General features: G+C 46.7%; 1 protein-coding gene across 1 annotated transcript in view; it reads left to right on the top strand.

Annotated features, from left to right (window-relative positions):
- Positions 1-13,924, top strand: part of EGFL6 (EGF like domain multiple 6) — a 433,277-nt gene that overhangs the window by 369,132 nt on the left and 50,221 nt on the right. The window contains exon 10 of the mRNA XM_086934569.1: positions 2,322-2,417. Coding sequence (XP_086790695.1) covers positions 2,322-2,417 — 96 coding nt within the window. The remainder of the gene's footprint in view (positions 1-2,321; positions 2,418-13,924) is intronic.

Raw genomic sequence — 13,924 nt, 5'->3', positions numbered from 1 at the left:
CTTCCTGCAACCTCCCTATGGTCTCCCTTTTCAGCCTCAGTCTACCTTCTTCTCACCATTCCTCCCAACCCATCTTGCAGTTACACGGTGCGTGGAACAGAGGATCTCCCGTACAGTTCCCACAACAACACCCACCGCCCCCTTGCAGTTTCTTTATTGTTTCCTGCCTCCACTCGTATTCAGCTGTCGGTTGAATCTCACCAGCCGCCCCTCAACAACCCCCCCGCCCTCATTGGGCCCCATTGGCAACAACAGCTGGTAAGCGGACACAGGCTAAGCCACCCCCATCTGCACTGCTTGCCCGGAGAGTGAGCATGATGCTGCGCTCAGTGCCCCTTCTCCCCCTGATGATGCTGCCAAACAGCTGGACTTCACTCTCTGCCCTCTCTGGGTCGAGATCGGAGCTCACAGGACGCTGCACACGCAAGGGGAGTAAGCCACCATTCATGACGTCACTTCCTGTCATGACGTCACTTCCAGTGAAAGCGTCCCCCACTTCTTTTTTTAGGACTTGTGCCCTGCACAGCGGTACAAGCTTTATCAGCATAGGACAGCGAACAGCACGCCCTACCCTTACACAAGACAGACAGCAGTGCAAGCTTCGCTTAGGCAGTGCAGACAGCAGTGCAACCTTCCATTACGCAGGTCAGCCAGCTATACAAACTTTCGTTGCACAGGACAGACATCAGTAAAATCTCCCCCTACAAATGCCAGGCAGCTGTACGTGCTTTACATCTATAGGACATACAGCAGTGCAAGCTTTCCTTACACAGGGCAGACAGCAGTGCACTCTTCCCTTTACCCAGGTCAGGCAGCTATACAAACTTTCCTTGCACAGGACAGACATCAATAAAATCTCCCCCTACAAAGGCCAGACATCACTAAACACTTTACTTCTGTAGGACATACAGCAGTGGAAGCTTACCTAACACAGTGCAGACAGCAGTGCAACCTTCCATTACACAGGACAAACAGCAGTGCAAGCTTCCCATATGCAAACAGCAGTGCAAGCTTCCCGTACGCATGACACCGAGCTGTACAATTTCCCCTTATACAGGTCAGACAGCTGTACTCACTTTACTTCTATAAAGCATACAGCAGTGGACGCTCACTTTACACAGAACTGACATCATGGTAAGCTTACCTAACACAGTGCAAACTTTCATTACACGTGTCTGCCAGCTTTAGAATATTTTCTTGCAGAGGCAGTAAGCAGTACAATCTCCCCTTTTACAGGCCAGATAGCTGTATACACTTTACTTCCCAGTGGAAGCTTCCATTGTGCAAGACAGATGTCAGAGTAATCTTCCCTCCAACTGGACTAAACAGAAATAAAGGGTTGATCACAATTTTTAAAGTTGTAAGTCGTCTTGTTTTATGTAGGTGCGTCCATGTACAATTCATTATGAGGTATTCATTTAGTGAGTCATCTTTTGTAAGCAGGCATGTTTTTGGGAGTGATTTATTTTGTAACCCTTTTTTTTAGGTGGTGTCATATTTTAGGGACGGACTGGATTGTGCAGATGTGTGTTTGTTATGAAGGTGAATGTTTCATATGTAAATACATCTTTTGTTGCTGTAAAGATACCACTCCACAACACAAAATACCATTTCACTTTATTACACTCCATAACACAAAATACCACTGCACATAATTCCAGTACATTCAAAACCACATAATTACTATCCACATAATTCCACTACACAAATCCACTTCGCACCACAGAATTACATGCCACACAATTCGACAACTAACTAATCCAATCCAACCCACATAATTCCACTATACACAACGCACATACACTCCATAAAACATAGGTAAAAGACATTAACATTTACAATGCCAATAGCTCTAACTCAAACAAATGCAAGACCGAATGCATTTCCAATGCTTGTTATACATGTTAACACTTTCTGGGCAAAGGTTTTAATTCATTACTACCAGTTGTTTAACACCCAAATACAGCAAGCGACAGAAATGTGACCAGTCAACCTTTGCGAAGGGCCTTCCACATGTGTTGCTGCGCTATTAGTAACTTTTGATCCACTTGAACTATAAGCAATTATGTTTGTTAAAATCTGCATGTTATGCAGCAGATGATGCATAATTTGTTAAAAGAGTCATATCCATAAACGCAGTAGTTGAAAAATCGCATTTTTCCAGTAACACTGAACTCAAGTAGCATTTTTTACATCAGTTGTGTAGGAAATGTGAGGTCAAAAGATTTACAAGTGGAAAAAAGGTATATAAAGAATGACTTTTGCAGGTGTGCATAAGCTCAAAGTACTTTTGTTCATTTCGCATTTAATATATTTTTCAGGCCTGTCCATTGACTGCAGCTTCGACCTAGGGGTTTGCGACTGGAAGCAGGATCCGGAAGATGATTTTGACTGGAGCCCTGCTGATCGGATAAATGGTAAATCTCTCTTTTACACTATTTTAAGTACATTACCAAATGGAGCTTTAAACATTTAAAGTATTATTCTAACATATGCAAAACATACCACAGTCGATGCAATGTATTGTAAATAATGGCAAATTTAAGCTGCAAAATCTGTTTCTGATGATTGTACGGGCACAGAAGTGGCAATTGGTAAGATAGTTCAGTCTAAAATCAAAACTCTAGGTTTTCATACCTTTTATTGGACTGACTGAAAGTAGTAACATTGGCAATGAAACTGTCCATTATTTTGCAGTCTTAAATCCTTTTATGACAGTTACACTATGACATGTTGTAAGGAAGTAATTCTTACCAGTAATCTTCATTACAGCAAATTATTTTGCTCATCACAGCCTTAATTACGGAAAATGGTTTAGAGTTAGTAGACCCAGATGGTGGACCAGAAAAACTACTCACATGTGAGAGGGCAGAAATCACAAGGCTCATGTTTCTGACGTCTTGTGAAGTAGAGTACCTCCAGAACCAAATCCTGTGTGTATTATTTAGAGGTATCCCAGAAATGTCGAAGCTATGTGCTAAAGGTGCTGCAATAACTATGACGTGGAATAGAAGGAAGTGGGGAAAAATTATCAAAATATTATGCATGCATAAATGGGCATTTGTAGTGCTGCCGGTCTAATTGTGCACTACAGAGGTGGTGGCAGATATCTGCGAACACCCGTCCGCAATACACATTTGTGTTGGTGAACATTTTAAGCCCACTCAGTGTGAAGTGGACATTCTTTTGCATGGTAGCATGAGTGGCATAATGTCAAATGACGGATTTATTGGTCTTAGTGTGGGCCCTGTGAAAGTTTAGCCCACCTCTGAAAGATTAAGGCCCCCCGCACTGCCTTACGCCCCTAGGTAGCACCACTCTATGCAACTGAAGTAATACTTTGCCATTGCACCTGTGGCACAGATGCAGGTGCAAGGGCAAAATGGCTTTTGGAGGATGAGTTACCTGCATGCCATTTCAGAGATAAACCTACTTGGTGCACCCCACAATGGAGCCCTATGGAATGAGATAGAGAGTGAACCCTTCTATTCAAGTGGAGGTGTATTTACAGACTTTGGTGAGTTGCTTGCCTCCTGGGGATGTAGCCACAAAGGCATTGCTCGGCACACACCACACACTGCATTCAGCCAAAGGTCATAACCAATGTGCACAGAATAGAGGGAAAATGGGGACAGAGAGGGGTTGAGGGCTGGTGTCCATTGACCAACGGATGTGCATAGCAGGTTCTGACTGAAGGTTTGAAGTAAAATCGCCTAGATCGAAGGTCTGTTCATGTAGGCTCTGAACCACTGCTCCCACAAAGCATCAGAATGAAGATGAAAGAGAGAACTGTTTCGTAGACAAGAATTGGCAAAACCAATAGGTTTTGCTTAAGGAAGCCATTGGCTTTTGCAATGTTTTTTTTGCCATACTGTACAACTGCATGGATGTTTTATCTCTTGCAAGGGAGAGCAGATGTGCTGTCGTAGAAGAGCCCTAAAATGACAATTACGTCAAAATTGCACAAATTTGTCCAAGCTAAAATATTGTTACAAAGAAGATCAATCTGTTTTATATTCATTAGGCTTTGTGAATGGGTCTTTCGATAATATAACAAACTCAAGGGAAATGTGCAGCAATACTTGCATGGCCAAAATATGGTTAACACAGCCTAGCTGCCCAGAAAGTACAGACTACAATAGCGTGGTAATTCTGAATGTACTGAGTAGAATAAATGGGTCTGCTTTCTAAAAACAATTAAGTAGGTGTGATATATTAGCTTATATTTAAATCATATCCTCTAGGAAACCCCACTTAAGCTTTCTTGTCAGAAAGTAAGATTAATTATACAAACACATTTTCATAAACGTGCAAGCTCTCTTCAGCGTCTCCTCATGATCGATTTGTGGCATGTTTGGGAGAGCGCTGTATGACAGATGGACCTTGAGAAGAGAGGAGCTGTCAGTTTTGCTGTTCTCTGCAGAGTTATCAAACATGGCATGCTTCACATGGCTACTGCTTTATATTTAAATTTTACTATATCTGAGTGCACTTACCACTCTCCTGCCAGCTACTGACTGCGTGATGAAAGAAGAAGGCAGTTCCTTTATTGGTTCCTTTACCGCACCCCCAGGTGTCGATAATGCATGTGCATGTCTTAATAGCAGCGCAAAGAACTGTATGAAGGATCCCTAAAAAGTTTGCGACATGTTATTAATAAGCCAAAGGTGATAAGCCTTTAACATGCCCTAAAAATACAATAAGACATTTTTTAAAAAGTGCGATATGGAATTTGTGCCTCACCTGGAGCATATAGAAGAAAAAAGATGTACGTTTGAGGATCTCCATGGAGATAATAACAGCGAGCTGAGCACACAGCACTCTGGTGGCACTGTAACTTTAAAACGCAAGAGTGTAGCTCTTGTAGTGACAGCAGGCTGAGATGCTTAAAATAAGTTCCACCAAAGTGGATGAACACAGTTCTTGGCCGATGGGAGACTGATAACAGAAACACACAGAGGAACAAAAGAAAATAGTACGCTACAGCCAATGGAAACAGAGGATTGCGAGTGAGTGCTACGTCTGTGCTACGTCTGTGCGCGAAAGCGTTTGTTCCTTTTAACAATTTTAAAAATACTTGTTGCATCTTTTAATATACTTGCGTGTTTTGCATTGTGATTTTGCTACTTTGCACAGCACCTACCCTTTGCCTAAACGCTCTTTTCTGCAGTGTCCTGAGGCGGAAAGCCGGGACCTGCCCTTCAAAAACTACTTGCTTTTTTTCTATCTTAAGCTATCCCTGCTCCCTGGTCACTGACCTCGAGGTAGGACTACTAGCGGCGGCCATCTTAGGTGAGAAGAAGGCTGGGGGGCTAGGAAGCAAGCGCTTAGCCACGCCCACCCTCCCGCCCTCGTATGCATAAAAGAACCGATCTCTTCATTTGCCCTCACTGATTGCGAGTGAGTGCTACGTCTGTGCGCGAAAGCGTTTGTTCCTTTTAACAATTTTAAAAATACTTGTTGCATCTTTTAATATACTTGCGTGTTTTGCACTGTGTTTTTGCTACTTTGCACAGCACCTACCCTTTGCCTAAACGCTCTTTTCTGCAGTGTCCTGAGGCGGAAAGCCGGGACCTGCCCTTCAAAAACTACTTGCTTTTTTTCTATCTTAAGCTATCCCTGCTCCCTGGTCACTGACCTCGAGGTAGGACTACTAGCGGCAGCCATCTTAGGTGAGGAGAAGGCTGAAGGGCTAGGAAGCAAGCGCTTAGCCACGCCCACCCTCCCACCCTCGTGTGCATAAAAGAACCGATCTCTTCATTTGCCCTCACTGATTGCGAGTGAGTGCTACGTCTGTGCGCGAAAGCGTTTGTTCCTTTTAACAATTTTAAAAATACTTGTTGCATCTTTTAATATACTTGCGTGTTTTGCACTGTGATTTTGCTACTTTGCACAGCACCTACCCTTTGCCTAAACGCTCTTTTCTGCAGTGTCCTGAGGCGGAAAGCCGGGACCTGCCCTTCAAAAACTACTTGCTTTTTTTCTATCTTAAGCTATTCCTGCTCCCTGGTCACTGACCTCGAGGTAGGACTACTAGCGGCGGCCATCTTAGGTGAGGAGAAGGCTGGGGGGCTAGGAAGCAAGCGCTTAGCCACGCCCACCCTCCCGCCCTCGTGTGTATAAAAGAACCGATCTCTTCATTTGCCCTCACTGATTGCGAGTGAGTGCTACGTCTGTGCGCGAAAGCGTTTGTTCCTTTTAACAATTTTAAAAATACTTGTTGCATCTTTTAATATACTTGCGTGTTTTGCACTGTGATTTTGCTACTTTGCACAGCACCTACCCTTTGCCTAAACGCTCTTTTCTGCAGTGTCCTGAGGCGGAAAGCCGAGACCTGCCCTTCAAAAACTACTTGCTTTTTTTCTATCTTAAGCTATCCCTGCTCCCTGGTCACTGACCTCAAAGTAGGACTACTAGCGGCGGCCATCTTAGGTGAGGAGAAGGCTGGGGGGCTAGGAAGCAAGCGCTTAGCCACGCCCACCCTCCCGCCCTCGTGTGCATAAAAGAACCGATCTCTTCATTTGCCCTCACTGATTGCGAGTGAGTGCTACGTCTGTGCGCGAAAGCGTTTGTTCCTTTTAACAATTTTAAAAATACTTGTTGCATCTTTTAATATACTTGCGTGTTTTGCACTGTGATTTTGCTACTTTGCACAGCACCTACCCTTTGCCTAAATGCTCTTTTCTGCAGTGTCCTGAGGCGGAAAGCCGGGACCTGCCCTTCAAAAACTACTTGCTTTTTTTCTATCTTAAGCTATCCCTGCTCCCTGGTCACTGACCTCGAGGTAGGACTACTAGCGGCGGCCATCTTAGGTGAGGAGAAGGCTGGGGGGCTAGGAAGCAAGCGCTTAGCCACGCCCACCCTCCCGCCCTCGTGTGCATAAAAGAACCGATCTCTTCATTTGCCCTCACTGATTGCGAGTGAGTGCTACGTCTGTGCGCGAAAGCGTTTGTTCCTTTTAACAATTTTAAAAATACTTGTTGCATCTTTTAATATACTTGCGTGTTTTGCACTGTGATTTTGCTACTTTGCACAGCACCTACCCTTTGCCTAAACGCTCTTTTCTGCAGTGTCCTGAGGCGGAAAGCCGGGACCTGCCCTTCAAAAACTACTTGCTTTTTTTCTATCTTAAGCTATCCCTGCTCCCTGGTCACTGACCTCGAGGTAGGACTACTAGTGGCGGCCATCTTAGGTGAGGAGAAGGCTGAAGGGCTAGGAAGCAAGCGCTTAGCCACGCCCACCCTCCCGCCCTCGTGTGCATAAAAGAACCGATCTCTTCATTTGCCCTCACTGATTGCGAGTGAGTGCTACGTCTGTGCGCGAAAGCGTTTGTTCCTTTTAACAATTTTAAAAATACTTGTTGCATCTTTTAATATACTTGCGTGTTTTGCACTGTGATTTTGCTACTTTGCACAGCACCTACCCTTTGCCTAAACGCTCTTTTCTGCAGTGTCCTGAGGCGGAAAGCCGGGACCTGCCCTTCAAAAACTACTTGCTTTTTTTCTATCTTAAGCTATCCCTGCTCCCTGGTCACTGACTTCGAGGTAGGACTACTAGCGGCGGCCATCTTAGGTGAGGAGAAGGCTGGGGGGCTAGGAAGCAAGCGCTTAGCCACGCCCACCCTCCCGCCCTCGTGTGTATAAAAGAACCGATCTCTTCATTTGCCCTCACTGATTGCGAGTGAGTGCTACGTCTGTGCGCGAAAGCGTTTGTTCCTTTTAACAATTTTAAAAATACTTGTTGCATCTTTTAATATACTTGCGTGTTTTGCACTGTGATTTTGCTACTTTGCACAGCACCTACCCTTTGCCTAAACGCTCTTTTCTGCAGTGTCCTGAGGCGGAAAGCCGGGACCTGCCCTTCAAAAACTACTTGCTTTTTTTCTATCTTAAGCTATCCCTGCTCCCTGGTCACTGACCTCGAGGTAGGACTACTAGCGGCGGCCATCTTAGGTGAGGAGAAGGCTGGGGGGCTAGGAAGCAAGCGCTTAGCCACGCCCACCCTCCCGCCCTCGTGTGCATAAAAGAACCGATCTCTTCATTTGCCCTCACTGATTGCGAGTGAGTGCTACGTCTGTGCGCGAAAGCGTTTGTTCCTTTTAACAATTTTAAAAATACTTGTTGCATCTTTTAATATACTTGCGTGCTTTGCACTGTGATTTTGCTACTTTGCACAGCACCTACCCTTTGCCTAAACGCTCTTTTCTGCAGTGTCCTGAGGCGGAAAGCCGGGACCTGCCCTTCAAAAACTACTTGCTTTTTTTCTATCTTAAGCTATCCCTGCTCCCTGGTCACTGACCTCGAGGTAGGACTACTAGCGGCGGCCATCTTAGGTGAGGAGAAGGCTGGGGGGCTAGGAAGCAAGCGCTTAGCCACGCCCACCCTCCCGCCCTCGTGTGCATAAAAGAACCGATCTCTTCATTTGCCCTCACTGATTGCGAGTGAGTGCTACGTCTGTGCGCGAAAGCGTTTGTTCCTTTTAACAATTTTAAAAATACTTGTTGCATCTTTTAATATACTTGCGTGTTTTGCACTGTGATTTTGCTACTTTTCACAGCACCTACCCTTTGCCTAAACGCTCTTTTCTGCAGTGTCCTGAGGCGGAAAGCCGGGACCTGCCCTTCAAAAACTACTTGCTTTTTTTCTATCTTAAGCTATCCCTGCTCCCTGGTCACTGACCTCGAGGTAGGACTACTAGCGGCGGCCATCTTAGGTGAGGAGAAGGCTGGGGGGCTAGGAAGCAAGCGCTTAGCCACGCCCACCCTCCCGCCCTCGTGTGCATAAAAGAACCGATCTCTTCATTTGCCCTCACTGATTGCGAGTGAGTGCTACGTCTGTGCGCGAAAGCGTTTGTTCCTTTTAACAATTTTAAAAATACTTGTTGCATCTTTTAATATACTTGCGTGTTTTGCACTGTGATTTTGCTACTTTGCACAGCACCTACCCTTTGCCGAAACGCTCTTTTCTGCAGTGTCCTGAGGCGGAAAGCCGGGACCTGCCCTTCAAAAACTACTTGCTTTTTTTCTATCTTAAGCTATCCCTGCTCCCTGGTCACTGACCTCGAGGTAGGACTACTAGCGGCGGCCATCTTAGGTGAGGCGAAGGCTGGGGGGCTAGGAAGCAAGCGCTTAGCCACGCCCACCCTCCCGCCCTCGTGTGCATAAAAGAACCGATCTCTTCATTTGCCCTCACTGATTGCGAGTGAGTGCTACGTCTGTGCGCGAAAGCGTTTGTTCCTTTTAACAATTTTAAAAATACTTGTTGCATCTTTTAATATACTTGCGTGTTTTGCACTGTGATTTTGCTACTTTGCACAGCACCTACCCTTTGCCTAAACGCTCTTTTCTGCAGTGTCCTGAGGCGGAAAGCCGGGACCTGCCCTTCAAAAACTACTTGCTTTTTTTCTATCTTAAGCTATCCCTGCTCCCTGGTCACTGACCTCGAGGTAGGACTACTAGCGGCGGCCATCTTAGGTGAGGAGAAGGCTGGGGGGCTAGGAAGCAAGCGCTTAGCCACGCCCACCCTCCCGCCCTCGTGTGCATAAAAGAACCGATCTCTTCATTTGCCCTCACTGATTGCGAGTGAGTGCTACGTCTGTGCGCGAAAGCGTTTGTTCCTTTTAACAATTTTAAAAATACTTGTTGCATCTTTTAATATACTTGCGTGTTTTGCACTGTGATTTTGCTACTTTGCACAGCACCTACCCTTTGCCTAAACGCTCTTTTCTGCAGTGTCCTGAGGCGGAAAGCCGGGACCTGCCCTTCAAAAACTACTTGCTTTTTTTCTATCTTAAGCTATCCCTGCTCCCTGGTCACTGACCTCGAGGTAGGACTACTAGCGGCGGCCATCTTAGGTGAGGAGAAGGCTGGGGGGCTAGGAAGCAAGCGCTTAGCCACGCCCACCCTCCCGCCCTCGTGTGCATAAAAGAACCGATCTCTTCATTTGCCCTCACTGATTGCGAGTGAGTGCTACGTCTGTGCGCGAAAGCGTTTGTTCCTTTTAACAATTTTAAAAATACTTGTTGCATCTTTTAATATACTTGCGTGTTTTGCACTGTGATTTTGCTACTTTTCACAGCACCTACCCTTTGCCTAAACGCTCTTTTCTGCAGTGTCCTGAGGCGGAAAGCCGGGACCTGCCCTTCAAAAACTACTTGCTTTTTTTCTATCTTAAGCTATCCCTGCTCCCTGGTCACTGACCTCGAGGTAGGACTACTAGCGGCGGCCATCTTAGGTGAGGAGAAGGCTGGGGGGCTAGGAAGCAAGCGCTTAGCCACGCCCACCCTCCCGCCCTCGTGTGCATAAAAGAACCGATCTCTTCATTTGCCCTCACTGATTGCGAGTGAGTGCTACGTCTGTGCGCGAAAGCGTTTGTTCCTTTTAACAATTTTAAAAATACTTGTTGCATCTTTTAATATACTTGCGTGTTTTGCACTGTGATTTTGCTACTTTGCACAGCACCTACCCTTTGCCGAAACGCTCTTTTCTGCAGTGTCCTGAGGCGGAAAGCCGGGACCTGCCCTTCAAAAACTACTTGCTTTTTTTCTATCTTAAGCTATCCCTGCTCCCTGGTCACTGACCTCGAGGTAGGACTACTAGCGGCGGCCATCTTAGGTGAGGCGAAGGCTGGGGGGCTAGGAAGCAAGCGCTTAGCCACGCCCACGCTCCCGCCCTCGTGTGCATAAAAGAACCGATCTCTTCATTTGCCCTCACTGATTGCGAGTGAGTGCTACGTCTGTGCGCGAAAGCGTTTGTTCCTTTTAACAATTTTAAAAATACTTGTTGCATCTTTTAATATACTTGCGTGTTTTGCACTGTGATTTTGCTACTTTGCACAGCACCTACCCTTTGCCTAAACGCTCTTTTCTGCAGTGTCCTGACGCGGAAAGCCGGGACCTGCCCTTCAAAAACTACTTGCTTTTTTTCTATCTTAAGCTATCCCTGCTCCCTGGTCACTGACCTCGAGGTAGGACTACTAGCGGCGGCCATCTTAGGTGAGGAGAAGGCTGGGGGGCTAGGAAGCAAGCGCTTAGCCACGCCCACCCTCCCGCACTTGTGTGCATAAAATGGAACCCTTATACAGGCAGCGCAGCGGACGGGCGCAGCGGGGGCGCCGGCGGCGCGCCAAAGGCAAGCCCGTCTGCGCCCGTCTGCGCCCGTCCGCGAACGGCCGGGACCAGGGGCCATGACCCTTGGCTCAGCGCCGTGTTATTCCAGGGAAAACCTGATTGCGCTTAATAGCGCTACTTACTCCATTAGCCAACATACACAGCAGATTCTGAGGCGGGAGAACATACTGAAGCCCGCAGCTGAACCAGCCCAAAAAAAAAAACTCGATCAGAGAAGAAGGAGAGCAACGGTAACGTCATTGAGCGTCAGTTTGCTGAACACTTGTTCGCTCCAAAAACATAATCTGGAGGTGTTCTCCCTGCTCCAGGAGGGGAACACAGATATACTAGGAGTCACAGAGACATGGCTGGATGACTCTTCCACGCCTGACCTAGTGGCCGCCCTCCCACCCAACTTTGGTGCTATCTCTCATAACAGAAAAGATGGCAGAAAAGGGGGGGGAGTAGCGCTGCTATATAAAAATGTCTTTAAAGCAGAAACTATCTGTGCTGAATGCATTGAGGGAGCTGACATCCTAGGCGTCAAGCTCTACTCTCCCACCAATTGCCTCACGATAATCATCGTATATCGCCCGCCTAAAACTCCCCCAACATTTCTTGAACCTTTCTTGGGTTTGGTCCACGACCTCCGTACGAGATATGAGGGTCTCGTGGTGATGGGCGATGTTAACCTCCACTGGGAGGAGCCCATTAGAGACATTATGTCCAAACAGCTCGAAGACGCTATGACCGCACTAGAATTAACCCAGATAGTGACAGGCCCAACACACATGAAGGGCCATACTTTGGACCTGATATGGACCTCTGTTCCTGCCCTGTGCCCAGTCACTTCATTGCCCTGCATTTGGTTGGATCACTACCTTTTACAGGGTAGCTTAGCCTTTCCAAGACAAGAAAGCATCTCATCCGATAAATGGCGGGTGGTGAGAAGATGGAACTCCATTAATCCGGATACTTTGCTATCAACTTTACAGCAACCTTCCCACCTAAACAGACTACCTGAAGATGACCTAGAGAGGGCCAGTCAAAAGCTATCGCAAAAATTGGAATCTGCGATAGAGGTGGTGGCCCCAGCACGTAAGATAAAAATCAGGGAAAAAGGCAAAGGCGCCCCTTGGTTCAATGACGACTTGAGACTCCTAAAACGGGCCCTGCGACAGTGCGAGAGAGGCTGGCGAAAGGGGTATGATCTTAATTGCCAAACCTTATATAAGGAAAAACTCGCCTTGTATAAACAAGCCATTAGAACTAGGAAAAGTGTGTTCTACGAGAGCAGAATTGCCACAGCACCTAACCCCCAGAAGGAAATTTTCCTTACTGAACTGAGGAAAAAGAAGCCTTCTTTTACGCAAGAAGACTGCCATAAATTTCAATCCTTCTTTACTTCTAAGATATCTGACCTCCTGATAGAAATCGAAAGCACCCCTAGATTTGACTGCCCGCTAATTCCGCTAACTCTCCCCCCACATTCACTGAGCCATTAACCCCCCTACCCCTACTTACCAAGGACTCCTTGAAAAAAGTGATGAACCAAGTTAAATCAGGTTCTCCGGCGGACCCTTGCCCCCCTCAGATATTTAAACAAGCATGGCCAGGTCTGGAGGAGGATATTTTATCGCTCCTAAATGGTTCCCTTACCTCGGGACTAGTCCCCTCCATTCTTAAGGAGGCGAGACTGATCCCCCTGCTAAAAAAGGCCGGTGCTGACACCAAGATTCTAAAGAATTACAGACCCATATCTCAACTGCCTTTTTTAGCTAAAATACTGGAACATCATGTGCTGTCCGCCCTCTCACACCACCTCGAGAGTAACGCACTACTCGAACCCAACCAAGCGGGGTTTAGAGCCTACAATAGCATGGAATTAGTCATGCTATCTGTGCTAGATGACCTGCGTCTTAAAACAGATAATAAAGATCCCTGTGCCCTGGTGCTACTCGACCTCTCTGCGGCATTTGATACGGTCAATCATGACCTCCTTCTGTCGCGGTTGGGGAAGTTTGGCATCAAGGGCACGGCCCACGCCTGGCTGTCCTCGTTCCTCGGTGGACGGGTCCAGAAAGTACAACTGGATGACCTGGTGTCAGAGGCCGCTAAAATTACATGCGGCGTCCCTCAGGGCTCTGCCTTGTCCCCCTTGATGTTTAACACGTATCTGCAGCCCCTCATTGCATCTCTGAATCAGATGGACTGTAATATATACAATTATGCTGACGACACCCAGATCATCATTCAGATAGGCAATTCCCCTATGGCTGATCAAAAATTGAAGAATATTCTAAAATTTACCGTCAACTGGATGACGGCAAACTTCTTAAAGATCAACCCGGACAAGACGGAGGTTCTTGCCATCACAACTTCATCAAGCCCCTGGTGCGACCTCCTTTGGCCCTCAGAATTAGGCAACCCCCCAGTACCGGCAACAGAAGTAAAAAGCCTTGGCATAATCATCGACACAAATCTCACTATGTCAGCCCAGGTCTCGGCGGTGGTGGGCACCTGTGTAGGCCTCCTGAGACAACTGCGCAAACTAGCTCCCATCCTAAAGGCAGACACCCTCAGAAGAGCAGTGTCAGCTTTAATTCTAGCCCGACTGGATTATGGCAACGCCATGTATTTCGGTATTCCGAAAAAACTCACCAAAAGACTTCAGATCGTCATGAATGACGCGGCCAGACTTATATACAATAAACCAAGAAGGACACCGGCCACCCCCCTCCTTCGGGAGCTACACTGGTTGCCAGTGAACCAACGAGCCAAGTTCAAAGGCCTATGCATCACGCAGAAAGCCTTATAT

Source organism: Lissotriton vulgaris, chromosome 8 (genome assembly GCF_964263255.1).
Source record: "Lissotriton vulgaris chromosome 8, aLisVul1.2, whole genome shotgun sequence".
NCBI lineage: Eukaryota > Metazoa > Chordata > Amphibia > Caudata > Salamandridae > Lissotriton > Lissotriton vulgaris.
Note: the sequence above shows the minus strand (reverse complement) of the source record. Positions and strands in the feature narration are given on the sequence as shown.